Raw genomic sequence first — 27,891 nt, forward strand, 5'->3', positions numbered from 1 at the left:
AGTCCCCACCTTGGAGGAGAGAGAGAGCAGCCCTTCGCGAACATCCCAGGGCCGGGGAGAGAGGGCTGCACCAGGGACGCACACACCTCCCTTCCCTCAGACTCGTAATAAAAATACCGGTACCAGTAAGACATCCCACCAAAAATAAGCCACCCTGTGGTTTTTTGAGAAAAAAAAGTAATAAGACGGTGTCTTAAAAAGGGGGAAACACGGTAATATCAATCTTGCCTTCTGTTCTTTATAGATTGCGTTTATCCCCTCTAAGAATTTACCCCCTATTCCAATTTCCCTCAACGATTTTTTCATGAATTCCCATGTCAAATTATCGAAGGCTTTTTCGGCATCCAAAAAGATAAAAGCTACTTTTTTGCTTGGCATCCAATCTAGGTACTCGACTAAATCTAAGAAAATTCTCATATTATTTGACATTTTTCTCCCAGGTAAGAAGCCCTGTTGGTCATGTCCAATGATCCTGTTTAATATCTTTTTTAATCTTCCGGCTAGTATATCACTAAAAATTTTATAGTCGACATTAAGTAGAGAGATCGGCCTGAAGGATCCCACCTGATCGTTCTCTCCCTCCTTCTTCGGTATTAATGTTATAAATGTCTCTCGCCATGTTTTTGGGAACACTCCTTTTTCTAAGATTTCATTTGTTAACAATTGGTACACACCACCTATCTCCTCCCAAAACAATTTATAATGCCGACTTGATAGGCCATCTGTTCCAGGTGACTTACCCAATTTCAATCTGGTAATAGCCTCATATATTTCTTGCTTTGATATCGGTTTGTTAAGTAACTCTTTTTCTTCTTCATTAATTTGGTTTATATCGCATTTGGTAAAATAATTTCCCAATTTTTCTCCATCAATATTCTCTCTTTTATACAAATTTTTATAGAATTTGACAAAACATTTCTGTATATCCTCTCTATTATTCAACCTTTTCCCTTTATCTACTATGCTTGTAATCATTCTTTCACTCTGTTTCTTACGTATCTGCCAGGCTAAAAGCCTTCCTGCTTTCCCCCCATGTTCGAATGTCTTTTGTTTCATCCATTTTATTTTATTCTCAATTTCATGGCACGCCAATGTAGATAGTTTATTTTGTAGAAGCTTAATCTGTGTTACCAAATTTCTATCGTCTGGTTTTTTGGCTAACTCCTTCTCCTTCTCCTCCATTTCTCTCCTAATTTCCTCCATATTTCTTTCTCTCTCTCTTTTAACCCTATTCTTTTGTTGAAGATATATGCCTCGAATAAAGGCTTTGCTTGCATCCCATGTTGTCGTCAAATCTACTTCTTTCGAGATATTGTTTTTAAAGAATTCTTTCAACAAACCTTTAACTTTTTCAACAAATACTTCATCATTTAGAATTCTCTCATCCAATCGCCATCTTCTAATTTGTCTGTTATGTTCTCTTATTTTCACCATAACTGGGTTGTGGTCCGATATGGATTTTGCTAAAATTTCACATTTTTCTACCCTAGACATTAATTTAGATGACACCCAAATCATGTCAATCCTTGACGCCGACTTCTGAGCCCCAGAATAATATGTAAATTTCTTTTCTTCGGGATTTTTCACTCTCCACCCATCCTTTAATTCATAATTACTTATTATATTGAAAAAAGCTTCCGGTAATTTACCTCTATTTTTTTTCCTCCATTTGTTCTATCCAATTGTGGTACTATAACCCCATTAAAATCCCCGAGTATGATTACCTCTTCTTCATCTATATATTCTTCCATCTTCCTCCCCAATTTCTTAAAAAAATCCAATTTACATCCATTTGGAACATAAATATTGATTATTGTCACATTCCCTGTTGGTAAAATCAAGCGCACTCCCAACATCCTTCCCTCCTTATCCTGGAATATCTTTTCGGCCTTTATACTAGATTTCACATATGTAACCACCCCCCTATTCTTCTTCACATCAGATGATATAAATTCTGTACCCAACCTCTTATTAATTAATACCCTTTCATGATCTTTAGATACATGCGTTTCCTGGAGGCATATAATGTCCCAGGAATCTTTTTTCAATATATGCTCCGTCTTATTTCTTTTAATTTTATCATTTAATCCATTAATATTCCATGAAATAATTTTTAGATTCATAACTTTATTATATCACTTCAACTGTAGGCTATCAATGTCGGCTTTGATTTTAAAAATTCTTGAAAATAGGAAAAGAAAAAAGGAGGGGAGGAAAGGGGGGGAACAACCAAAAAGGGGGGGAGGAGAGGGGAGAATAAAAAGGGAAAGAGGAGGAGAAAAAAAAGGGGGGGAGGGGAAGGGGGAGGGGAGGAAACAAGGGGAAAGGAAAAGGGAGGGAAGGGAGGGACTAAAGAATGAAAAAGAAAAAGGGAGAAATTATGTATGGGGGGGGAGACAGTAAGGGTGAGCAACTATTGTTTACAATTCCATCATGAACACGAGAAACAAATCGAAAGTAGGTAACTAAATTATCCGCCCTTATATGTTAGAGTCACTTCGTCTTAGTTCTCTTCTTCTTCCCCAAACAGTTCTTTCTTTTGTCTGTTATAAAATCTTTCCGCTTCTTCCGCCGATCTGATCGTTTTCCTTTTACCTTTAAATGTAAACGTGAGTCCTTCTGGGAACTCCCAAGCATACCACATATTTTGCTTCGATAAAGCATCCGTCAGTACTTTATAGTTCTGTCTCTTCTGCCGAATCCTTTTGGGAATTTCTTTAAATATGGAGATGATTTTCCCGTCTATCGTCAGGCTTTCTTGCTTTTTCTTTTGCAATATTTTGTCTCTGAGTAGCATTGAGTTGAAAAAAACCATACAATCCCCAGGGCCTTTGATGTTCTTAGACCGGTCTATTCTGATTCGATAGATCCTATCCACATCCATCAATAACTCTTCCTCATTAACGTTCAGCCATTTTGACAGTTCCTTGGTTATTTTTTCTTCTATTTGCTCATTTGCTGACTCAGGAATACCTCTCATCCGTAAAATCGTGGACTTCTGTTTCATCTCAAGTAGTGAAAGTTGATCTGCCAGATCTTCTTGTGCTTTCTTTATTTTTTTATTTTCCTCCTCTTCCTTCTCCTTTATCCTCTTTAATTCTCTATTTTCCACTGTCATTTTCTTAATTACTTCCTCTTGCTTATTTACTTTAGCATTTAGGTCTTTAACTGATTTCTCAAGTTCTTTATTTTTGCAATGTAGATCTTTTATTTGTCCTGTCAGATCAGCAATCATTTTTGAATTTCCTTCAATCTTTGAGTCCAATCTTTCAATTTTTGAGTCCACTGCGTCCAATTTCTCATTTAATGCTTTATTCATTTCAGTTATCAACTCTTTTAAATCAGCCAGTGCATCATTGTCATTGTTCATTGATTGTCTTCTTGGTTGATTACTTGCTGCCACTGCTGAATTTGTTGCGTTTGTTTGATGTTGTCGTCTGCCTGCCATTCTCACTTTATATATTCACTTTATATTAGATTCTCTTTAATTCCCTTTAATTTCTTTGATTCGGATCCTTTGCTTCCCTTTTTAGTTGGGAGTTCCCTTGAGCTCCTTCTTAGCTGGATCTCATCTCTCTCTCTCTCTCTCTCCTTGCAAAAATAGATAAATTTGAGTGGGGTTTGTCTTATAGCTATTTCACACACAACCTGCCAAATGTCTTTAAATGAAAACAGCAAAGAAGAAAAGGGGAAAAAAAGGCTCAGTTACCACCTCAGTCCACTGGATGTCGCTGTGTATCTTACAGAGTTTTAACTCCGTTAGTCTCTTCTCTTACTACTTCTATTGCTGCTGCTCTTTTGTCTTCACTTCCGCAATGACGCCGGAAAGGAACACCCCAGCGTGAATCAGCTACTGGTATGTCTCCATCTTTGATAATAGTTCTTATCTATCTTTACAGCGTCTATTTTGCTTTCCTCTCCTTAGTTCTCCACAGCGCTGTCTTGGTGACTTGCCTCCCTTCTCAGAATTCTCCCCACACGCAGGGCTTTCAAAGCAAGTCTGTTAGCAATATATTAAGCGCTCCTTCGACTTCACCGCCCGCCCGGAGTCCGTTTTAAAAGTCCAATAAAACAATCTTAACACTCACGGGTCGGTAGCTTTTGTTTAGTCTCCAAGCCGAAGAGCTCTGGTGCTCGCCAGGCAGGGTCTAGGGCGCCGCTACAGCGTTGTCTGGTCTTTATTTTGCGCTGGCTCCTCTCCGCAGCTCCACCATTCAAAAAGGGTGCCGCTACGCAGTTCCGCCGTTTCGCGCCGCTTTTTCAATAATATAGCGAGAGACCCGTACTCCCGCTTTTTTCGGGGGGTGTTTTGGCGCCACTCCCCCCCCTCAAAGACAAACGCTATCGGATTTAACGCTCCAAGTTGAGCAGAGCGTCTCAAACGCAGCCTGCTTCTTGGCGCACCGTCACCGGAAGTCGAATTATGTTTCTTAAATTAATGAACTTTTAAAGTGCAAGCAGTTCTCCCCTAAGGAGGTTTGTGCAGCTGCTACATTAAGAGTGCATTATTTACTTCTTTCACTTGAAGCTGTATGGAGAGCTAACTCCTTTCTTTTCAGCAAATATAGTTACCATAAGTACCATAATCTCTCTCCAAACTCCACTTTCACTGTCTAATAGTGCACTGGGAGAAACAGCAACTTCTGCTTCCTGGTTGTCTACACCAGGCATCCCCAAACTGCAGCCCTCCAGATGTTTTGGCCTACAACCATGATCCCTAGCTAAGAGGACCAGTGGTTGGGGAAGATGGGAATTGTAGTCCAAAACATCTGGAGGGCCGAAGTTTGGGGATGCCTGGTCTACACTCTGGTTTCTTTAAGAGTATTATGCTTATTTATTTATTTTTAAAAAAACCTTTAAAAAGCCCTGCATGAAACAAGCCAAACTGAAAAAGTGTTTCCCTTTCAGCTGCTAGGTTTGAGATATGAAGGTGTGTGGTACACCAGTCTCCTTTTATTAAAACAGGAGCCTTACAGCATTTGTCTTGACATTTGACAAATTGGAACCCTTGCTTTATGAATGCACAACTAAAGATGTCCTTTACTAAGCTTGTCCATGGTGTAAGAGGAAATCCACTTTTGTACTTTATAGTCATGTTAAAAACAGGAAGTGATTTACTGCAAGCCATTTCAAAAGCAAAATAGAGCTGAACTTTTGCACAAAGCATGGCAGCACTGATTAGGCATACAGACACTAATTACAACATCTCACAATTAGACAGCCACAACAGAATATCTGGTTGATTGTGTATTATATGGCATGCACCACACAGGCTAAAGCAAGCACTAACATTCTAAAAAAAAGATGGGTCAAGAACAATAAAGAACTCCCCACCATTGTGCTGGAGAGGCTGCAAGAGGCTGGGATGCAAGAGGCTGGGATGTACGGTAAATACATGGATATCAATGACTCTACTATTGAATAGACATACATAGGTTTGTCAGAGACTGTAACACTCCAATAGAGGACTTCCAGAAAATATATATTTTCCACCAAAATGTAAACAAACACTAAATCACATACGGTATTTCAACAGCCTAGAAATGGGGGGGGGGTGTACCACAGATTCATGTAACAAACATTGTCCCAATCAGGTATTGTGACTCATACTCCCTGTTGAAGAACAGCAATGTTTAGGTCAGCAATAGAGCATCCTGGGAGCAAAATGTTCTCCCACTGATAACTGCCATGAATGATATAATCATAAACTGTTACTCTTTTCTATAAACAATGACTTGTTTCTCATATATTGATAGTAGTAAGCATTGTTGGCAGGTATTGTCACTTGCTATTTACATTTTCTTCTCTATGACCCATATGTACACATATATACATACCCCTGCAAACAATATATCATAAAGGTTTGTGATACAATAAGCTTCTTAGTTCATAAGGTGCTAAAAGGTACACTATGAGCCAGAATGCAACCCCTGCGCAAATGGGGAGTTGCCTGTATGTCTCTTTTGCTCTACATAGTGGATAAAGCAAGATCAGCTATGGGGAGGGGGGGAAGCATCCCCTATATGTTCACTTCAGGACCATCAACAGAAGCCAGAACAAATTACAGTAGCTAGAACAGCACTTCCATTTCGTATTCCCAACTTAGGTGCCTCAAGGTGGAAGAAGAAAAGTTTGGATTTGATATCCCACTTTATCACTATCCGAAGGAGTCTCAAAGCAGCTAGCATTCTCCTTTCCCTTCCTTCCCCACAACAAACACTCTGTGAGGTGAGTGAGGCTGAGAGACTTCAAAGAAGTGTGACTAGCCCAAGGTCACCCAGCAGCTGCATGTGTGCACGCAAACCCGGTTCACCAGATTATGGAACTACCACTCTTAACCACTACACCATACTGGAATATAAAAGGTGTCAGCATATTACACGCAGAGCGCTATTTCCAGCCTGCAGAATAGTTCCCATGATTCCGGCAGGAGTCAATTTTAAGACAATTATATTTACTGTTGACTCAAGGTAATGTCCAAGCTTCTATGACAAGATTTATCATAGCAACTCTTTATTTGGCCTATTTTGGGTTGCATCCACTGGCACAACGAGACTTCCATTTCCTCCCCTTCCCCTGTATGGCCCCAAAATCTGTTCTGGAGGGTCCCCAACCCTAGAGAAGAAGAAGAAAAAGCTCTGTTCTGTGGACCAAAGTCCATTGAGTCAGTCCTCTGTTATTTGAATACAGCCCTTTGTTGCTGCTGTTTTAAACACATGAGGTTGATGCAAGTATGCAAAGCAAACAGAAACTAGTCATCTTTCAAAATACACCATCCACTATTATTCAAGCAATTGTAAACTAAACTTCTTCAGTATTTTAAGTAATAGATAAAAAGGAATTTTAAGCACTCCTCCAAAATCATATTTCAATCAAGTGCCTTAACAGAATTCTACCAAGGTTTCCAAGTAGTAAATGAATCATCTGGAGATTATTTAACTTATGATCTATCCTTATTTTATGCCCTTCTAAGTCTTTCATCTTTATAAAAATACTGCTTAACTCTTGAGATTTAACTGCAGATATTTTGTTGCTCATGTCTGAAAGGCACTGTATTTAGAAGGCTTAAGATAAATATGAGCTAGTTACAATGGCTCCAGACACTAGATAATTAGTACTTAACCTGTATACAGTAACATAAGACTGATGTTTGATATACAACTAGAAAGGGAAACATTATTATTATTACACAGTAAGAAGCAACCCAAGACGACAATGAAAAAGAGAGGTGACTTCTCCCCCATGCTACAGCTACCAAAAGGCCATAATATTCTTTATGGAAACACTTAAGACAAAGCTCTCAGTCATCAGTAGTAAGGCAAGAATTACGGTACTTCTACTATTACAGACACGTAAGATTTATCTCCTTCCTACACCAGAGGACCACCTGTTCCCCAATACTACCCTTAGAATTTACAGGAACTTCCTGTAAAAATTTTCTGAATTTACAGAAACGGTGAGCAGCTACTTACTTTCAAAACTTCAACACCTTTACAAAAGTGCACAGTTTTCTTAAGGTATGTGTTTTACAATATGCCTACTAAAAATTCAGATTTGCCAAATTATCAGATCCATACTGCTAGGATCTTTCTGTACACCAAATAAACCACAAGCATGAACACGCTGTTAAATTGAGGTGATGATTACTTTTCATTAAATAATGTTTTCTATAAGCCAATCTGTCAACAAAGCAGCATGTAAATCTTGTTCAACAAAATAAAGACACAGCACATGTAAAAAGAATTTAATTATGAAGAACTAAAATGAAAAGCCAATCATTTAAACTATGAGAACAACCAACATCCTAGACTCTCTTCAGCAATTTGGCTGACCTCTCCCCAGAGGGGTGGGGATGCAAGCAACACTGATTAACTTTGTGGCTAGGATTATTTTGTAGTAGCTGTCCTTGTGAGAAGCTCTACTTGTTGAGATGGCCAAAGCTTTTTCTCCCAGGTGGACACCAAGCAGCCATTGCTCATACCTTCATAAAGAATACTGAACTTTATGAAGGACTATCCTCGATAATATTTTGGAAACTTTAGCCTACTCCATGTTCAACTCAACATGCTGGCAATGACGCACAAAGCCTCAGACAGGCTGGGACCAACACGTCCAAGAGGCCAGCCTGATCCTTACGCCAACATCGTAGACATGCTCAACCAACTGAGCTATCCATCAAGCTTAACATATTACTTGTCCAAGGCCCCTGAGATGGAGCAGGATACAAACATATTATCAAAGTAGCTTTGAATGCCATTTCTGCTACTGCTACTGTATCCTGCAATATATGTTACTAATCAGCAGGTAAGATGACACAACCATCATGCCAACATTCAGAAGTGCTTCAGAATGATGTAACCAGAGGGAAACCTAGGGCCGGTCCAAGAAATTTTGCTGCCTGAGGTGAAGGACAAGATGGATCCTCCCCCACACCCGCATCCCATATACTGAAGTCAACTGGACTGGTAGCTGAAGCTTACTTCAGCACTGGTGACAGGTCAGCATTCTCCACCACAATGAGAGCAGCAGGCTAGCTTAGTAGTGGGTGCAGAGCATGCCAGGTGACACTCACACCTCTGTTCTCCTGCACTGCACTGCTACTAACCACCCACCCCAGCAACTGTCACCTAAGAAGGCTGCCTCTCTCTGTCTAATGGTAGGACTGGCCATGATGAAGCAACAGAACTGTGTAAAGAGAGAAAAGCGGGAGAATGCTGTGGGGGGGGGTGCACTTTAGCAATGGCTGGATGGTACAAGGCTGGTGCTTCTTTAAAACACCCACACCCACACACCCTGCTACTTCCTTAGCAGAATGGCATTACGGTAACATAAATTTTTACAATATGTTTAAATAAAAATAAAGCACAGAGATGTTAATACAGAAGTAAAAGAGTTAATGTTAAAAAGCACAAGTGGATGTAAGGGAATAAACTGTCTATGCTTCCTGCTTAATAGTAGCTATTTCAGGAGGATGTCTATTGCAGGCAGTTGTGAAATAATTTTCCTGGTTTCAGGTTTCTTCTTGCCTGTGGTTTCCTCTGAAGCATACAGTAGCAGTCATTCCCGAAGTAGCACTTGTGACTAAATCAGCTACTGATGATTAAACTACTGTGTTGTGCCCTATTTAATTTCACATAACAAGTCAACTGATTGGTCAAATATTGTCCACTGATCACCTGTTATCTGATAGTGGTCAAGTATCCTATATAATAATATCCAAGTGTCTCTGCATCCAGTCCGTGTGTCCATGGGATTGGGCTACTGCACATGTGCCCCACAGACAGCCATTGGGACTTGGAGCGCGGAGACACTTCAGAGAGGGAAGCTTGGTACCCGCTCAGCCCGGCAGGGAGACGAGCCAGGCTGAGGCGGCGTGGCGGGCACGAGGACCACCCGTTCCCCTTTGCCGGGTGCTGCTTCTGCTTCTTTGTAGGCCCTGACGAGAGAGGCGGGCCCCGGCCTCCTCAGGGCGCAGCGGCTCATTCGCGCAAGGAGCGACGCCGGTGGGAGAGAGAATGAGGCGAGCAGGCCGCTGTGGCGCTCGAGCTGGGCTGAGGTAGGAGGTCTGGGAAGGGAATTCGTAGGGCCGCTTGCTGACCTTGGTGGAGGAGGAAAGAAAGTGAGGCCTTCTCCTAACTCCCACCCCATCGGGTAAGTTCTATCCGTTGGGACTTGGAGCGCAGACCCGCCGCTTCATCAGCTCTACGCATGTCCCCGAGGTTGCTAGAGCAACAGGTCTGCTCTAGCACCCGTGATTTTAATGGGCTTCATGATACTAGTTGTCAAATATTCCAAGACTGCCACAAAGTAGAGGGCAGCTTATTATTCTTTTAAAAAAACAATTATGCTGTCATTTGTTAGCAAGGGAAGGAGTGAAGACAGCTTTACCCGCAGTAATGCAGCAGAACATCTCCCTCTAGCTACCTGCTATAACTGTAGGCATCTCTAAAATGGAACACAAGCGTGCATCAGTTGCAGAGGTCCCTGCCTAGATGGTAGATAGTCAGACTAGGACCAAAGGCACCCAGGTTGAATTCCTTCCTTAGCTATGAGGTTTACTAGGTGAAATTAAGCTGGTCACATACACTCAGTCCAACCTACCTCAGAATTGTTGCAAAGATCAAATGGGTGAAAGGCAAGGAGAGAGAAATGTAAGGACCCATTTAAAATGTAATAAAACTAAGAATGAGAGTCAGTGTGGTGCAATGATTAGAATGTTGGACTTGGGCCTGGGAGACCAGGGTTCAAATCCAAACTCAGCTCTGAAGCTCTCTGGCTGACTTTGAGCATGTCAGTGTCTCTCAGACTAATCTACCTCACAGCATTGTTGTGAGGATAAAATGAAGAGGGAGAGAATCATGTATGCCACCTTAAGCTCCTTGGATGAAAGGTAGGATATAAATGTCATAAACAAATACTTTATTATTTGACCAGTCAATTAACTAAATACTTTTTGATAAGTCAAATTCCCATCACTAGGAAACAATCACTTAAAATAAGAATCTCCCGGGTATTTGATGGACTATGATCCAGCTGCGTCAAGGCTGTATGTTAATGTCACTCCAGGTTGTTGATAATTATGTAATGATTTGTTGTTAAATGTTGATAGAAAATGGTTAAAAATAACACCTTTGTTTTAAACTTGATTGCAAGTTGCCTGGAAACAATACGGCATTGTTTCTGATTAAATAATAAATATAATAACATCAACATTACATGGCAATGCCACACCAATAGTCACCTAATCTCACTGAGATATAGGAGCAGCTCAGATTAATTATTTTAAAACTATTTTACCAATTTATTTCATCATGTCTCCCAATCACAAGTTACAGACATGCAATTAAACTTCAAAAGAACTCAATTTACTTCCATCCCTAATTTACTAGCAAGAAATTAAGGCAATTAGACACTTGTTCAATAACATACTTAACCAGCACAGCAAGATAAACCATTGTCACAATAATTCAGGGGGTGGGAGGGAAGATGTGGGTCTTCAGCAGACAATCCAGTCTCAAAATTTAGAAACCAGTGTCATAAAGAATCAGTGCTTGATAACCAACTAATCTTTTTCACAGCATCAGCAAGGCAATTATAAAATAAGCAGGTACGGTGCTACAGAAGATATAAAAACAAATTCAGTATGGAAATTATCACAAGCAACAGTAGGTAATCCTGTAGTTATACAGTAGAGTATGCCATCTATCTGTTCTATTCACATATTTTGGGCAATATAACTGTTGCAGTCTGTTTGCACAACAGACTTGTAATTGCACAAAGTGGATTTTGTTTTTCCTTCCTCCCCCTACCCCTTCATGCCACCAAATCTGCCCTAGAGAGTTGGGGGCTCTCTGGAATAGACAGGGAGAGGGCAGGGGCAGAGGGAAGGAGACCTTGCTTGCACTGGCACATATTGGATATCTCGCTTTCTGTGCAGGAAAGCTTACCCACTTTAACCCAATGAAACATTATGATAAGTGAAGCAATGTGATGATCTCTTGGAGTTCTCCATCCTGCTTACTCAAGGAAGTAGCCTCTTTCCCTAAGACTATGGCATGGTCTAATAATATTCACAAGAGCATTTTATAGCAGGGATATGAAAGAGTCCTTTATTTTACTATCCCCTCACCTCTCTCAAAACATAAGAGCAGCACAGCACATTTTGCCTGCAAAAAGAAAAATGTGATTCACCTTCCGTTCCTACATAAATTAGTCACCTAATCATTAAAGCTTTCAACACAAAAATGGGTCTTAGGCTACAGTATTTTGCTCTATTCATAAACCAATTCCATCTCCAACATTTAGATCTAGGCCTGACAAGTGCATGAAACACAGCCAACACTGTGAATGCCTTGTTCTGAGTTCCTTAAAAGGAAGAGCAGTCAGATATGTACGTCTTTTATCAGGGGTATACCGTATTATTTTCTTACATAAAATAGCAAGTAAATACTAGTCCCACTTTTAAGATCATATCACCATTAAAAAGCCCACAAGCAGCTTATAAAATAAACGTGACATAAAATAAACACATTAATACAAAACAGACAGTAGTTCTAAAATTAACAAAAATGTGGAATTATTAAAACATCAAATGCCTTGACAACTGCTATTTATAAATGTAATAAATATCCAATACAGCCTGCAAGCAAGAAAAAGGCCAAGGAAGGGGACTAAAACACTGATAATGGGAAACAAACTGGATGATGATGTATCTAATGATCTTCTTTAAAAATATATATTATATAGATTAAAGATTTTCAAGCTGTGTGATAGGAAATTCTAAGGTCCTCAGAGAAAATAAGTGATGGTAGACAAGTTTTGCTGAAAGAACACTTAACTACGGCTATAGGTTTCTCATCACAATAGAGTCACTGAAATGTATTCTAGAGCATGACAATAAGACAGACTATCAATGCTCTCCCACCACCAGTGATGATGCACCTTACAGCATGCCACCAACTCCTCTGTAATGGGACTGAGAAAGCATGAATAATGAGGGATAATCTCTCTCTACAAGTTCTGCTGGACATCTCAGAAAGGTTGGACCTTATCAGAAAGATGAGGACTGACCTGCAGTGTTCCACAAGGCTCAGTATTAGCCCCAGATAATGTTCAACAGCTCTATGAAGCTGCAGAAAGAAACCATCCAGAGCTTTTGAGTTAGATGCCGTCAGTATGCCAATGACATATTTAACTACAGTAGTTACTGGTATGTGTCTAGGAAGAGGCTTCATAAGTCCTGAGCTAGTTAGTGCCTAGCAGTTGTGAGCAAGTGAAAGAGTCAAACTGAAACTGAATCTAGACAAGGTTAAAATGATGCTACAGAGTACTGTAATTGCAATGTACAAGGGAGTTGTTATACAGTGGTACCTCGGGTTAAGAACTTAATTCATTCTGGGGGTCCGTTCTTAACCTGAAACTGTCCTTAACCTGAGGTACCACTTTAGCTAATTGGGTCTCCCGCTGCCGCCGCACCGCGGCTGTGCGATTTCTGTTCTCATCCTGAAGCAAAGTTCTTAACCCAAGGTACTATTTCTGGGTTTGCGGAGTCTGTAACCTGAAGCGTCTGTAACCCGAGGTACCACTGTACATGTTATAGAGGTAGTGGTATTCACCCCATTGAAACAGCTTAAGAGCATGGGGGTGCTTTTGTCCCAATAAGCATGTACTGGCAATGGCCAGGAGTGACTTTTTTCAGCCACACTTAATCTGTTCTGAAGGTCCTGTTTTTTCAGAAGGTTCTGTTTTTTCAGAACTTAATCTGTTCTGAAGGTCCGTTCTTAAGCTGAAACTGTTCTTAACGCGAGGCGAGCTTTCACTAATGGGGCCTCCCACTGCTGCCGGGCCGCCAGCACCTTCTGCTCGCATCCCGGGGCAAAGTTCGCAACAAGGAGCATCTACTTCCGGGTTAGCGGTGCTCGTTACCCGAAGCATTTGTAAGGAAGACAGTACGTAACATGAGGTTCTACTGGAGGAAAATGAGCCTTGGAAAACAATATGCTCTGATTTGTCGGGGCAATCAAGAAGTTGTTAGTAACATTCATGGTGCTGGATATATTTTTTCAAACTTTTATATGCATAGCAAATGGTTTACATATATTCAGAAACTTCTGGGGGCCAAATACCCTTTTAGGAACTTATTTCTTGTGTGACTTAGCTGGCCAAATTTCTATGCCACTCTTCATCTTAGGATCACAAAGCGGTTTGCAATATAAAAACACAAAAATGCATACCAAAGTAGCAAACGAAAACAATACCCCCACAGTTTAAAAGGCCATAGATCGTTTAATTACCAGTGTTTCTCAAACTTGTGTCTCCAGCTGTAGTTGGACTACAACTCCCATCATCCCTGACCACTGGTCCTCCTAGCTAGGAATTATGGGAGCTGTAGTCCAACAACTGCTGGAAACCAAATTTGAGAAACACTTAGCCAAAGGACTGGGAGAAAATGATTTTTTTTTGCCTGGCATCTAAAGATATGTAAAAAAAGGAAGTGCCGCCCTGCCCTGTTCAAGCTATACCTGCTACTTCTCCACCCACCCTGCCACCTCTATGGCTGGCAGAGAAGTGGTGCTGACACTGGCACTAATTTTGGGCAAGTTCTCACCAAAAACTGCAGATACCAGTGCTGCTTCTGCACCAGCAGCAGGATACACATGGGGATGCCGGCTAGGGTGCTTCTGCTGCCTGAGGCAGCCACTTCAGTCTGCCTAACAGCTGAGCCAGTTCTGCCCAACACACCCTGCTAGGGTGTTCAGAAACCAGAGAAGAATGCCCTTCCCATTTGATAATCTGAGAGCAGGAGCTGATATGACACTCCCATTCTCTAATGATAGGATTTGTAAGCAACGCGGGCAGAGGTAACAGATTGCACACTCTATGGGCAGTGTGGTGTGGAGAGAATGATACTGAGAAATATGGAGGGGTCACCTGACATATCAACCAGCTAAGGCATCCTCTTTCTTCTTCATGATACTTCTCTCTGTGACTCCAAGAGGAACAGTAAAGGGACAGAAACTGGCAGAGGCAGGTGTTCATAAAAAGCACAGCCACCTCACCTTCTTGCTCATTTACCTACACTCTTCCTCTGGACAGTACAATGACAGAGGTTACAACCCATCACTTAATACTCCCTACCATGCTAGAATACCCACAGAACAAGGGGAACTAAGCAAGAGGTGGAAGATCCAGCAGTTTTCTTTTCCCTCCAAGCACAGCATGGAAGTTTGTTCTTCTATAGAAGCCTCTACTTCCCTGTTAGCCATATTTCTTTCAGCAGAGCGACAAGGAGGATTGGGCCCCATAAGGCTGCAACTACATGTTCTGCTTGCTAGTCCTATATCACACTCACTCTGGATGGGGTAGTAGGAATGATTGGGCTTGCTGGGCCAATCCTCACTACTACACAACCCAAATAAAGATCACAGAGAAGCTGAGCCAGAGGTTGAACAAATGTGCAAACAGTGAATTGCCCACTTGCTGAGAGCAACAAGAGGGGGAGAGAGCAGACAGGAAAGCGAACAGACAAGGGCAGCAGCAGCCCAGGCTTTCTCACCAGACAGTTAAGAGAGAAGGTCAGAGAGGAGACAGGAGGTACTACTGAGCTCTCTGATTCTTCATAGGCTCTCCCTGAGCAGGAAAACTGGTTCCAGTTCTCCGTACTGGGTTTGAGGAGAGAGGAGTTGGGAAGGCAGAAGCAGGAACCGCGCCCGCCCCCTCTTGCTCGACCTTTACCCCAACACCTGCTAGATGGAGAGGGCAGGTGAGTAGTTGGAGACAAAGGCGGCAACAGCAGCAGCCTTGAGCGTCACCTGCGCTTGGGGTGGGTGCGATGGGAGACGGAAGCGCTGATCTCAGCTGCCCAAGCAGGGACACCCAAGCGGCCTGGCCAAGAACTCAAAATCCCCTATGAGGAAAGCACCAAAGACCATGAGGAATTTGTCTGCCTGCTTCTGGGTGGGTGGGGAGAGAAGTGGTTGAGCTCCCTTACCGAGGAACCCTGCGATTAAGAAACATCCTCCTCCCAAGCCCGTTTTAAACCGCGAAAGCGCTAGGAAGGCGTAACCCCGAATCGGTTTGCGCCTTTTCAACGTTACCGAAGATGTTCCCTGTGCAGAGGCGACGTCTGGGGCGACCGCCCTTTGTCCGCCAGGTAATGAGGAGCTCCTCGGCGGCCTCCTCCCCTCCGCCCCGTCTCAAAAAAAAACACCTTTGCCTTTCTTCCTCCCCGCGGCCGCTTCTCCACCGCCCCTCGGGCACTTCCTCCTCAGAGCTCCGGGAAGCGCAGCCTCTGGGCCTGCGGAGCTCGCTCGCTCGCTCTTCCTCATGCGAAGGCGAAGCGCCAATCCCACTCGCTCACTCCGTCACACACACAACACACTCTCGCCTCTTCTCCCTCCGCGCCTGGGTCTCCGCTCCTGCCTACCTCCTGCCAAGAGCTCCCGCAGCCTCCAGGCCGCTTCGCACGCCTCAGGCACAAGCCGAGCTCGCCGCCGCCGCCGCCGCCCCGTTGGCTCGCTGTCTCGAGATCTGCAGGGCAGGGCGCGGCCTCCTACAATGGCGAGGAGGGCCCACCGGGCGGCCAGAGGAGAAGCAAGCGGAACCGCCGCGCGTGGCCACAGCCCGGGAGAGGAAGGGGCGGAGCTGGCCAGGCGGCTCCTGGCGCAGACGGCGGCGCGAAAGGTGGGCAGGGGCCGCCGAGAGGGCGTGGAAAGAACGGCGTTGAAGACCACAACTCCCAGCATGCATCGGGACGCACCGGAGCTCCGCTTCTCCCCCGGGCCGCCTGTCTAGAAGCAAGTCTTTTCGCAGAGGAAGAGAAATCTGGGAGGGGGGATGCGCTTGCCTGTGACTTGGGGGTCCTGGAGACAGCTTGCGGTTGGGGAAGAGCAGAGTAGCGGGTGTCTCTTCCCTCAGAGCCTGTGTCTGTTGCTTTTAAACTGTGTTTTCTAAAAACACATTTTTTAAAATACCATTTTTAATTTTTATTTATTTATACTCGCTCTTGCCCATTTTAAATTTAGGACAATGATAAATATTGTTCAGTAAGAATTGCAGTATATTCGGTGTAATTTTTAGTAGGAACTGGTCAGTGTAGCGTTTCCGTTTGGTTGTTTGGTGCTTGGGGAAAGGGAAGTACAGTATATGGGACGTTACTGCTGATTAAATTAACTAACATTCGTGTTTATTACCTAATTTGGTTGAAAGTTGCAACTTGAGCTTGTTTTGTAAACTTCCCTGAAAATGTTACTAGGGAAGCAAGCAGGGGAAGCACCCCAACATCAGACTTGTAAGGAACAGCGCTTGCTGAGCAGCTGTTTTTCTTTCAGGCTCTCCCTTGGCACAACTCCAGGGCAGCTTTTGATGCAGAGACACATACAAACACTCAGTAGACTCCCTCTTGTGTTGACACAGATGACACCATCCCTACTTGCTCTCTCTGAATTGTCTGTATTATTAACTGTTCTTGCATCTGGCCCTTCCTCACAGAGCCCAGGATGGATAACAGACATAACATTAAGAACAAAGTTAAAATCATTATCTAAAAACCAGTAATGTACTTAAAAACATAGAAACCACCAGAATTTAGTTATACTGGTACAGTACTTTCATTCTTGCTAGGCACCCAAGGCTTGCACACACACAAAAAGTATTGAGCTGTTGCCTCTGCAAAAATGATCTGGGATCTGCAGATATCTACAAACCTAGTTCCTGCCTTCTTCCATCCTCCTAGCCCTCTGGTTTAGATAATGAGCTTGCTTCTGAGCACAGCCAGCAATCACCAAACGTTCAAGCATTTCCTATGCCCTCCTTACCCATACACACAGTACTATATAGCATGAAAGACATATCTTCAAAAATGAACATCACTCAGTATCACCATTTTTATTTAAAATACATATATGTATCATTTTACTGTCTATAAAGTCATTCACATCTGCTGAATGGAAAAGTATTAACCATAAAACACAGAAGCCTAAAACAACGCCAACATACCATTAAATTCCAGATAAAATCAGTGATACACTTCAAAAACAATTGCAGCAGCTACAATGCCAAAGCAATTAAGGTACCAAGTGATTGACTCAAACCAGACTGGAGAACAAATTAAACCCAACCCAGATCAACAGGAAAGAATTCCCCTACGGTAGTACCTGGAATACAGTCAAGGCAGTGCCAAATCAATCTCCTTTGGGAGGGAGTTCCATAACTGAGGATGCAACCACCTAACAAAGCAACCAAGGGAGTTTCAGTTCTGGATGAAAAACCAGATTGAAGTGGGTTTACAGTTTCATTCAAAACTGTCGTGATGGTATATGCTAAAGTGCATATGTTCATGTTTACTTAACACTTAGCCGTTCTTGTATCAATGTACTGAGAAAGTCATGATGGGAAAAAGTAAGGCCTAAAAGCCTGGCTCATTCCACATTTGGCATGTTTCTCTGGCCGGTATCACTAGATGTACTGATTTCTGCAAGCCAAACCCAAAGAAAGTTAACAATGAATCATCCTCTAGGAATCGGAAAAAGCAGTGAGCACATGCACCCCTACCTAGTGACTATACAACATGTAACACTAATAAAACAGAACTCATAATACTGACACTGCAGCGTCTCTTTGCTTACATAAACACCAAGGCCAGGCTGGCATAGAAAAAAATATTTGAGGGTACAAGAAATTTCCCATGGGACAAGCTCTATCTTGTATGATCAGCTAGAAAGAAAAAACAAGCAGAGCTTGCTTGCCCATTCAGCATTTCCAGCTCAAGGCACCAGCTAGTGCTGCCAGTGGGACTCTGCAGCAGCATATTAAATTTTTTTTCCCCTCAACTCCTCCTTTTGTGGAAATATTTAAACAGAAACAACCGTTCCTTTTTTATATATATAAAAAAAAGGTCATAAACATGTGCATGCTTTTATAAATTAAAAGAACACTGGTCCTTGAGAGAAATTTCATAGCCTTTTCTTGAAAAAGAACAGCCTCCTTGCGATAGGTGGTACGGTATCTGTGAAATCTGAGCCATAGCTGGACTGACCGTACACTGATGATACATCAAACTGGCTGCAAGCTAACCATCTACCCAATATAGTTACCGATATATACATAACTGAAGTCACCTTCTTCCAAACAGCCCTTTTAATGTTATCACTTTAGTGCTGCAATTATGTTTGAGTGGGTAGAGGAGAGAGATGCACCATAATTGAATGGGAGCCGGGGCAAAAGAGTGCAAGCAACAGCTTTATGTCTGCCTTCCAGGCCAGCTCCTACAGAAATTGATGCTGACAGCTGGAATCCTTCTATTAACCTTTCATGCTATTTACATATCCTGAGGCTTGGGCCTCTCACTTTACCTCCAGTTCCATACAACAGTTGTTTTTCCGTTAAACAAAACTTGAATCACCACCAAAAGACAAAGCTATCTGCAAACCCTTATATATCATTCCTTAGATGTCCAGGCACATTCCAGTAAGTGTATAAAATAAACTAATTTCCAGTAAATTTCATCCTGTTAAAATGATGTACACATTGAATAAGCCAAGCAACTTGTGTGTACACTGTACATGTATTCTCTGGACAGACTCAACACCCAAATTCTGCCGTTTTTCCAGGACACAAGCTATTCTGTGTTGGAAAATTTGCTTTTAATGTAATGTTGATGCACATTCATGTGCTTTTCCTGCTGCAAATTCACAGACCCAACTAGCAAGGTACTGAAGGACCTGTATTGGAAAATATTGGGAAAGTGCAGCACTTTTGAAAAGGATCTTATGAATAAATCTATGACTTCATGGAGAACTATCCTCATGCTTTTTCTATACAATTTTGTTAGGCATGCTTCCATTTTGATTTTATCAATATAATTTTTTACATGGAACTGTTTCTATTCCATCATACCTAATGAAGAAATCCAGACTTGCAGTTCAAAAGTCTTATGTATCAAATGCATCTAATCTTACCAAAAGGGGAAACATTTAAACATGGAACTTCTTGATGAACATGATTAAGAGGACCAGCTTTGGATCCATAGTATGCAGTATAAAACTGTCAAATTGACATTAAACTAAAAGGAAACAAGGATAAGATAAACAACTGAAGCTCACAGCTGTCCTCCCTTTATGTGCTACAGCTGCTCATATATGGAAAGTGGAGAAACAAAAATAACCCATCTGCAATTGTTTTCTGCAGTGGCTCCCTTCCCCCAAACAGATGCAGAGCAATCTTCACAGAGAACCTGAGGTAGTAGCTGAAGTATTGCCTCAGCGATCATCATTCAGCACTTTGTGCGGGGAGAACAAAAGACCAGTGTTAAAAGCATCTCATCAGCTAGCGAAAGATGCCACAAAACAAGTCTTTTATATAGTTTTAGTGGAGATCCAAAGAAAATTCTTGATAATTCAGAGACAACAAAACCAGTACAGGTAAGAAACAACCAAATAACATAAATTCAGCAATAAACTGCAGTTGTACATTAAAGAAATTTTCTTTTAATTAATTAGTAAATATTTTATGCTGTCCACAAATATGGAAAGTGGCACATCTTTCCCTTTTAACCTATTTTGCATACTAGCAGCCACTTATGTGTGAAGTTTGTTGACAATAGAAAAGTTAAGAATTTTTGGAGCTGCTCAGTTTTTCCATTAATGAAGCAATTTCCTCCCTGTATTTCCTTGTATTTTCAACGCTAATGATTTACATCCAGTGCTTTCTCAGAACTTGGAATAATTCCACCTGTTCTGTTATCTTCTGAGACATATTTATCCAGTTCATGGTTTAAAAATGAACATTTTATAAACTTCCTTCCAAAGTATTATTGCCACTTATAATTGTTTCTATTTGTCTGATACCTATGATTGACTACACATGAAAAAGGAACCTGTGTTTGGTTTTTTTTAGGGATCAAAAAATTCTCCACCCCACCCCCCTTTTTATTGGTGGTATCAGAATTGTTAAGTTGGGCAGGTTTCACTATTTCAAAATTTGATTACATGGCAATTTTGAAGGCACATATTTATCTGATACTAGATCAGCCTATTCAGGAAACATGTACAAAGTCGGGGGGAGGTGAGGAGACTAGAACAGATCAAAAGCAATGCAGCCATGCATATGATACTGCACAGTCAAGTAAGAGGCACTTGGCCTGCTCCTAGTCTGTGATGTTGGGCCAATTCTAAGCCTTTTCTTCTGTTCCCGTCTCTGGTTTGTCTGGTGTATTTAGACAGTTTTTCCATGATGATTCAATAACCTTGTTCGGTTTTACTGTGAGCTCTGAACAAAGGAGAAGCATCCATGCTTGAATAAAGCTGAAAGGATAAGACTGGAACACAATATTGTGGTAGCAAGAGTCCCTGTGCATACCAACATAAGATGGTGTTTGAGCCCAACTGGTATCTGCAGTTTCAGTTCCTCGGTTACCTACGAAAGAAGAGTTGCACATTAGAAGTCAAATAAGGCCACCTTCATTCAAAATGTATACTCCATACAGGGCATCACAATTTAACTCTAATCATTTCTCTTCCTATATTCTTTAATTAAAAATGTATTGCAATCCAGTCATCCCATACCTTTCACAGCCTGGGGCAGCTGCTCCTTGCTTCCTTCAGAAGCAGTTAACATAACCTTCTTGGTCTTCCTTGTCAGACCAGAGAAAAACTTGCTCACATCATGGGGAAGAGTAGATAATCTAGCTTACCACTCATTTCCAGTTACTTTATCCACAAGAGAAGATCTCTGCCTCTTTCTCCTTCCCATGATTCCCTCTGAGGTTTATTAGTCACCAGGAGCAGTGTGGAAGTTCCCATCTTCTTATCAGCCCTACCCTTATCTACCTACAGCCTATACTGGCTGCTTTCTGGTCAGGAGACTCACAGGCAAGCAGCTTCTTAGCCTAGCAGTCTGTTTCAGCATCTTAAAAGTTGCCTTGCACCAACCAACTTTACAGCGCAATCCTACACATGACTATTCAGGAGCAAGTTTCAGGAAGTCCACTGGAGTTTCCTCCCACGTGCAGGGAAGGGATTGTAGCCTTTAATCATTTTTCTATACAGCAATGTGGTGAAAATTTTGAAGATTAGCATTTCCAGCCAAACAGCCTTCCCATCTGCAAACAGGAGCTACAATCCTATGAACATTTAGGCTACTAAAATCCCAGTGGAGCCTATTTACCAGGACCAAGCAGTGACAAAAAATTTAAACAGATGAATCAAAATTGTTACAGACAGATCTATTTCTAGAAAAACTAAGAGATGTAAGAAGTATGAACACACATCTTTGAACTTCATGCTATCCCAATGGCATGTGTGTATATTCTTCTGAGAACATGGAGCTTCTATTTCAGTTTCTTTCAAACATTCCAGGGAAAGGAAGACTAAAAGAGAGGGGGGGAAACAGAACATAAACTTAATATTCAGGAAAGAGATCACTCATATTTTTTCATGAAGTATGTCTCTCAGTTCTGTATCTATCTTTACACATCTCCTCAATGCTTCTATAAAAATATAACATTTTATCCCCAAATTTTTAATGATTGTATATTGCCCTTTTTTATTCTTATTCTAATTGTTCCCATTCTCATTCCCCAAAGAAGAAAAGTCAGTCTCGCTTACATTTTTGGCAATGCATCAATAGATCTGGACTCTTCAGTACAGTAGAGATTTTCCCATCATTCTCTGCTGGCCGGTGATACCGGCAGTGCAGAGGTAATAATCCTCTAAAACAGGAAAAGCATTCAGGGTCAGGTCTCATATAAATGAGGACAGAAACGTCAGCAGCTAAGTACTCGGGAGCTTCCAAATCTATGTTATCTGCCATCATCAATGCCTGTAGAAAAAGTATAACAACATAATTAAAAGCAGGGCATTATTCCAGAAGATAATTTCATTATAGGCAGTAGCACCACAGCTATCTTGCAGAGAAGCCCCAAGGCTGGTACCAGTGACTTATTCATGTACAGTATTTGTCTGTTAGTAATGCAGTACAGGTGACTCCCCACTTATGTGGGAGTTACATTCTGTGAAATGTTCGTAACTGGGGAGCCCACTGCAGTACATATAGCTTCCAGCCCAACAGCTGTTGAGTGGGATAGAGTGGCAGCAGCGAGAGCTCCCGTATGCCATTTTTGAGCCCTTGGAGTCTTTTTTCTGGACTTCTGTCTCACTGTCGTCCTCTTTGGGCTCTGGGGAAGGTCTCCTTGCGAGCCACAAGGACTTTCCAGCTCTCTCTAACTATTTCAGGTTAGAGTTTGTTTGTTTGTTTGTTTGTTTCCTGGCACTGCACATATATGCAGTTGCACGTGAGTCGATTGCGTGTAAGTGAAGGAGGGATGCTTGTATTGTGAAATAACGTTCTTAACAACAACTTAACAATGGAAGCGAAAATTGTCAGGGGTGTCAGTAAAGTAAAATGGAAGTTAAAAACAACGTGAGTAATAAATACAACTTCAGAAAGAAGTGGGGGAGACACTGTATTGTTTTTGGTAAATACCCAAAATAGACTTTTGTCTAGCCCCTTATGCGATAAAATCTCATCTCCAATGGTTTCTTAATCGAGTGCCTACTTGTACCTTTAAAACATGAACACAGGAATGTAACATTACAGCCAGCACTTACAATAACAGTTACAAGGATCCAAAAAGCTATGTGTGATTTGGTCTGTCTTTGATTATCAAGCCTTTATGCCATAAGTAGCCAACCTCTAGAAGTTGTTGCACTACAACTCCCATCATCCCTGACAATTGGCTGCAATCCTATACACACTTATCTGGGAACAAGTCCCACTTAGTTCAGTGGGGCTAACTTAAGAGGAGGTATGTATAGTATTGCTCTGCCACAGATAGAGTGGTTAGGCTCATAACTGTTTGCTTCCAAGAAGGGACAGGTGCTGCCTTAGAAGCCTAACTTTGTGTACATGTAGCTATTTTGTGCCCTATTAGCTTTCCCCGTCCACAAAAGTCATCCCAAAAACCTTACCTCAGTGAGATTGTGCTTTTGTAAAGATGTCAATTCATAGGGATCCACATATAGTCCTTTTGGTAAGTGTACCTTAGTTGCCACCATGCAGCATCTGAGGCTTTCATCAGCTGTACTGATATTTACCCGAATCAGCAGATTTCTAACATTTAAAACAAGAAAACAATAAGCTTTTACAACAGAATGCCATCAAAACATACCAATCTCATTTGTGTATAAAGTACTTTTAAAAGACTGTGATATTATATTCCTTAATCTGTGGGGGTTTTTTCCCTACAGCTACAGGGCCCCACATACTTGGGTCTGAGGAAACTGAGAATGTTTCTGAGAGATTTATCACTGACATTCAATTTTATGTGTTTTAATTGTTTGGTTGTTGCCTTGGGCAAGTTAAAGCAACTAACTAACTAACTAACTAGTGTTTTAATTGTAGCTGTGTGTCTTTTTCCATATTTCTGCTCTGAGACCATTTTCTGGTACGTGACAATAAATAAATGGTAATAACCCCCACTAAAACTCGGAAGAAACCCACAACATATAACTTTTTCATCTTTTATATTAATGGACAGTTGAAGCTGAGAAGTCTCAATCTAATTGGCTTTGCATCGCTTTAATTGGACTAAGATTCAATACAACTAGGTATTGGTCCGAGTTGTCGATGAATCCATGTGACTTAAGATAGACTTTTAACAAATCCATGTGACTTAAGATAGATTAACAATTGTTCAATGGAGTACCAGCATCCCGCAGCATCCATAAACATGCCACTAGGACATTTAGTTTAACATATCAGTTTACTTGACTACATACATGGTATATGGTAAAGCAGATGCAAAAGTCTGAAGAATTCAGGTCTTATTAAGACACTAATAACAGAAGCACTAACCAATATCTGTTTGTCATAAACCCACCTGTGAAAGCCATCTTTCAAAAGCTGTTGCCTGACCTCAGGACACATGTTCTGTGCATCTATAAAAACAGAAAATACATGAGAAACTGACATATTTTAAAGCAATCTAAAACACCATTTCAACACAGTCAGAGTTTGTTCTTCTGTTCTTTAGGAGTGCCTTTTACAGAACAGAGGAACTGAAGTAATTTTGATCAATAAAAAGATTGTTCTCTCTTGAAGCCATGGCAGACAACAGACTTTTAATCCAGTCTTGCAAATAGTTGCTGACTAACAGCCTAAATAACCCAGTGGCAACCACACTAGCCCTTCCACCTCCCTACCACCAATTCTAGAAGGCACAGCTTACAGCTAAAGGAAAAACAAAGGATCTATTTGCAGTGTTGTTGTTGTTTAGTCGTTTAGTAGTGTCTGACTCTTCGTGACCCCATGGACCATAGCACGCCAGGCACTCCTGTCTTGCACTGCCTCCCGCAGTTTGGATGAGCCCCTCATTTGCAGTGAGCCTCCCACTATAAAAAAACACTGAGCCTTCCAACAACCAGAACACTCCACTGTTTCTGACAGTGTTCCCTCTACCTCAGAGAGAGGGAAAGAAGCTAGCAACAATCAGAAATCATCATTGTGTTTCCCTGGGTAGAGAAGCAATGCATAAATTAATGGCTGCTGATTTCTCCTTAGGGTAGAGGAAGACATTCAAATGCAGCAGAATAAGGGATATGCTAGGAGTAGATATCAAAACACTCGTTTCTAATTAGGCAGTTTAAATATTGCCATCTAACCACTCACAATGGTCCTGAGTTACTCCTGTGGACTCAGTGGACTGCTCAACAATGTAAAATGATTGTACATAAAGGAAAAAGACATAAAATAAGCTTTTTGAATGTGTTAGAATATAGTCAATAAGGCAATGAAGTGGATTTGCATACATAAATTGAAAATGCAAACACAGTATCAATAAAGGACAGTTAAGCACTCTGCAACACACATGGAATCCAAGAAAATGAATAATGTACAACGTTTGTTTACCAACTAGCTTCGGGAAAATAACACTGATTTCAACTTACACAAGCATTTTGGTAGGCACACACAAAAAATGACCCAAAATGAGTGGATACTCATCTGAAGAAGCACATTCTTTTCCTGCTGAAACATCTCAGAATAAAACTGCAAGGAAAAACAAATCACATTAAAGAATAGGAGCTTTTGTCCATGGCTTAGAACTTGATTTGTGACAAAACTGTGTGGAAGTAACAGTAACAATTCACTCTAAGACAGGGGTTGTCAACCTGGTCCCTACCACTAGAAACTAGTGGGCGTTTCTGGATTCTAGGTGGGCGGTAGGGGGTTCTACAGCACAAGCTGAATCCTCCTTCCATCAGGCACTGGTGGGCGGTAAGGAAATTTTACCATCAAGAAAGATGCATTAGTGGGTGATAGGTATAAAAAGGTTGACTACCACTGCTCTAAGATAAGTCTTTAAATGGAAATCCCCATGAAAGAAAATAATAAGCAAAGTGAAACATTATTGCTTTTAGGGTATGTGCATTTTTCCAGACCTTCTCAGAATTGTATCACAGCATGCTTTGGCCCAAACTATTAATATTTGTGTCCCGATTACACTGAAAGCCTGAGATAACGTAGAGCTTTACAACAATGAAGGAATATAAGATATAGACTGTCATGTCCATATGGGCCATACAATTAGCCATCTGATGGGCATGTTTAAATCAATGTTATCCCTGCTCATATGTCTCTGAAACCCAGTGTCTGTAACAAAATTCACAAAAGTGTAACTTAGAATCACTTAACTCAGGCATGTGAATACTCTGATCATAATTATTAAAAAACAACCCCTGCAACCAAGCCTGGAAATTTAGGTTTCTGCATTTAACTTATCTAGCCTACACTGCATTGTTCTAGTTAAAAATTTATTGTGTAGTAAGTGTTCATGATAAGCAACGCACTCCCATCCATATCCTCAGACAAGAAAAAAGAATGTGGCAGGTGGGCTGGGTGGGGAAATGACTCCTGCTCAGAAGTGGAAATTGGCACCGTGGGAAGATAACCAAGGATAATCATGTCACTAGGACGTATACAGGCATATGAAGATAATGGCACTGCGGCACCTAAGCCACATTGTGTCACAGAATCAGAGATCACAAGTGTATAGCCTGTGGAGAGATCTGTGTATTCCCCCTTCTTTCCCTCTTTGGAAGAAAACCAGGGACATAAAACCAGGGACATAACTACTCCACCGTACAGCCTTTTCCATCTACTGTTATGAATGTTCTTTGAAGGTGCCTTGACAGAGATACTGTCCATGCTGACACTCTACCATGTATATGGATTTATAAAGCCTTAATGTTGCCGAACAAATCATATGTATGAATGTTACTTTGTATGTATTAATTATTATGTATGAATTGGCACTTTTACAAGTGCCACATGTTTGTTCCACACTTGCAAGAAACCAATACTCCAGTGTGACAGCGCTTATTCTATGGAACTCCCTCCCCACTGATATTAGGCAGGCGCCTTCACTGTATTGTTTTTGGCACCTGCTAGATTTTTTTTAGGCAAGCTTACCTATACTGTACTTTATTTAATTATGTACATTGTTAACAACTGCTGGTTTTACTTATATTTGCTCTTAACATTCAGTTTTATCAATACTTTTATGAATGTTTTGGTCAGTTTATCATTTATTTCACAAAATTTATATACCACTTGATCGTAACCACTTAGGGGTTATGGATGATTAATCAGTATATAAATTCTGTTAAATAAATAATATAAATAATGTGTTTCCAATCTCATGGCCGCTATATATTTATATCATCCATACAAGAGTTCTCCTGTTTTTGCCAACTATGTTCTCTTGGGAGCTTTGAGCTTCACAGCCAAGAAGCCTGTCTGACCCATCAACAGACTTAAAAGGAAATGAGCCCCAGTGAAATACTGTAATCTTTTTTTCTCCGCATAGAGTACGAACCATATAAAAAAAGAAGACCGCTTCTGTCAACAGTTTGGAATCTTTTAAGCAAATTAAATTATTTTGCAAACTCGCACGAGGCAGGAACATTCCACCTTTCAAGGAATATCTATCTCAAGCATTTGGGGACACAAAGGGAGAGGGGAATCAATCAAGGGCGAGTGCAACTTTCTGAAGCAGAAACCACCCAAGGCTACCCTGGAGAGGAGAAGATCTTGGGTGCCCCAGGACGCAGCCCTTTCGCTTGGTCACTCTAGGCGACGCTGCTAGGGACTCTGCGAGCGAAGGCTGGCGGTCCGCAGGGCCACTGAGCTCCCCCACCCGCTTCCCACAAGCACCGAGTCGAGAGTATCCCCTCGGACATGTTCTTCTATTCTGCCTCCCAGGCTGAAGATACTAGGGCGGGAGGGCCAGCTCTTCCCGCACCTCGAGAGGGCCGCGGGGTCTAAATCCCAGGAAGCCCAACGATGCCCCCTTACTTCATGCACGCGCCGTCTCTTCCGCCCACAACCAAGGTCCTC

General features: G+C 41.5%; 2 protein-coding genes across 6 annotated transcripts in view; both read right to left on the bottom strand.

The window, feature by feature from the left end:
* Positions 1-16,219, bottom strand: part of PAK2 (p21 (RAC1) activated kinase 2) — a 47,421-nt gene extending 31,202 nt beyond the window's left edge. The window contains exon 1 of one of the 2 annotated variants that reach the window (XM_035132445.3): positions 15,926-16,219. The gene's annotated coding sequence lies outside the window, so the exon portion shown is untranslated. Of the gene's footprint in view, positions 1-15,596; positions 15,831-15,925 lie in introns of those variants that run through there. The other variant, XM_088670762.1, reaches the window with a different exon arrangement.
* A 1,151-nt stretch (positions 16,220-17,370) lies between these two features.
* On the bottom strand, positions 17,371-27,882 carry PIGX (phosphatidylinositol glycan anchor biosynthesis class X). 4 transcript variants are annotated; one of them, XM_035132450.3, is made up of 7 exons: positions 27,850-27,882; positions 25,443-25,542; positions 24,377-24,434; positions 23,466-23,607; positions 22,104-22,317; positions 21,765-21,865; positions 17,371-20,913 (listed from the first exon to the last, which is right to left on the bottom strand). In XM_035132450.3, exons 2-7 carry the CDS (start codon positions 25,528-25,530, stop codon positions 20,755-20,757), a joined length of 762 nt encoding a protein of 253 aa, XP_034988341.1. In that variant the 5' UTR covers positions 25,531-25,542; positions 27,850-27,882; the 3' UTR covers positions 17,371-20,754. The 4 variants fall into 4 exon arrangements, with proteins under 4 accessions (XP_034988341.1, XP_034988342.1, XP_088526891.1 ...); XM_035132451.3 differs by having other exon boundaries at positions 27,797-27,882; XM_088670765.1 differs by having other exon boundaries at positions 27,568-27,882.
* Between the last annotated feature and the right edge of the window lie 9 nt (positions 27,883-27,891).

Source organism: Zootoca vivipara, chromosome 5 (assembly GCF_965207765.1).
Source record: "Zootoca vivipara chromosome 5, rZooViv2.hap1.1, whole genome shotgun sequence".
NCBI lineage: Eukaryota > Metazoa > Chordata > Lepidosauria > Squamata > Lacertidae > Zootoca > Zootoca vivipara.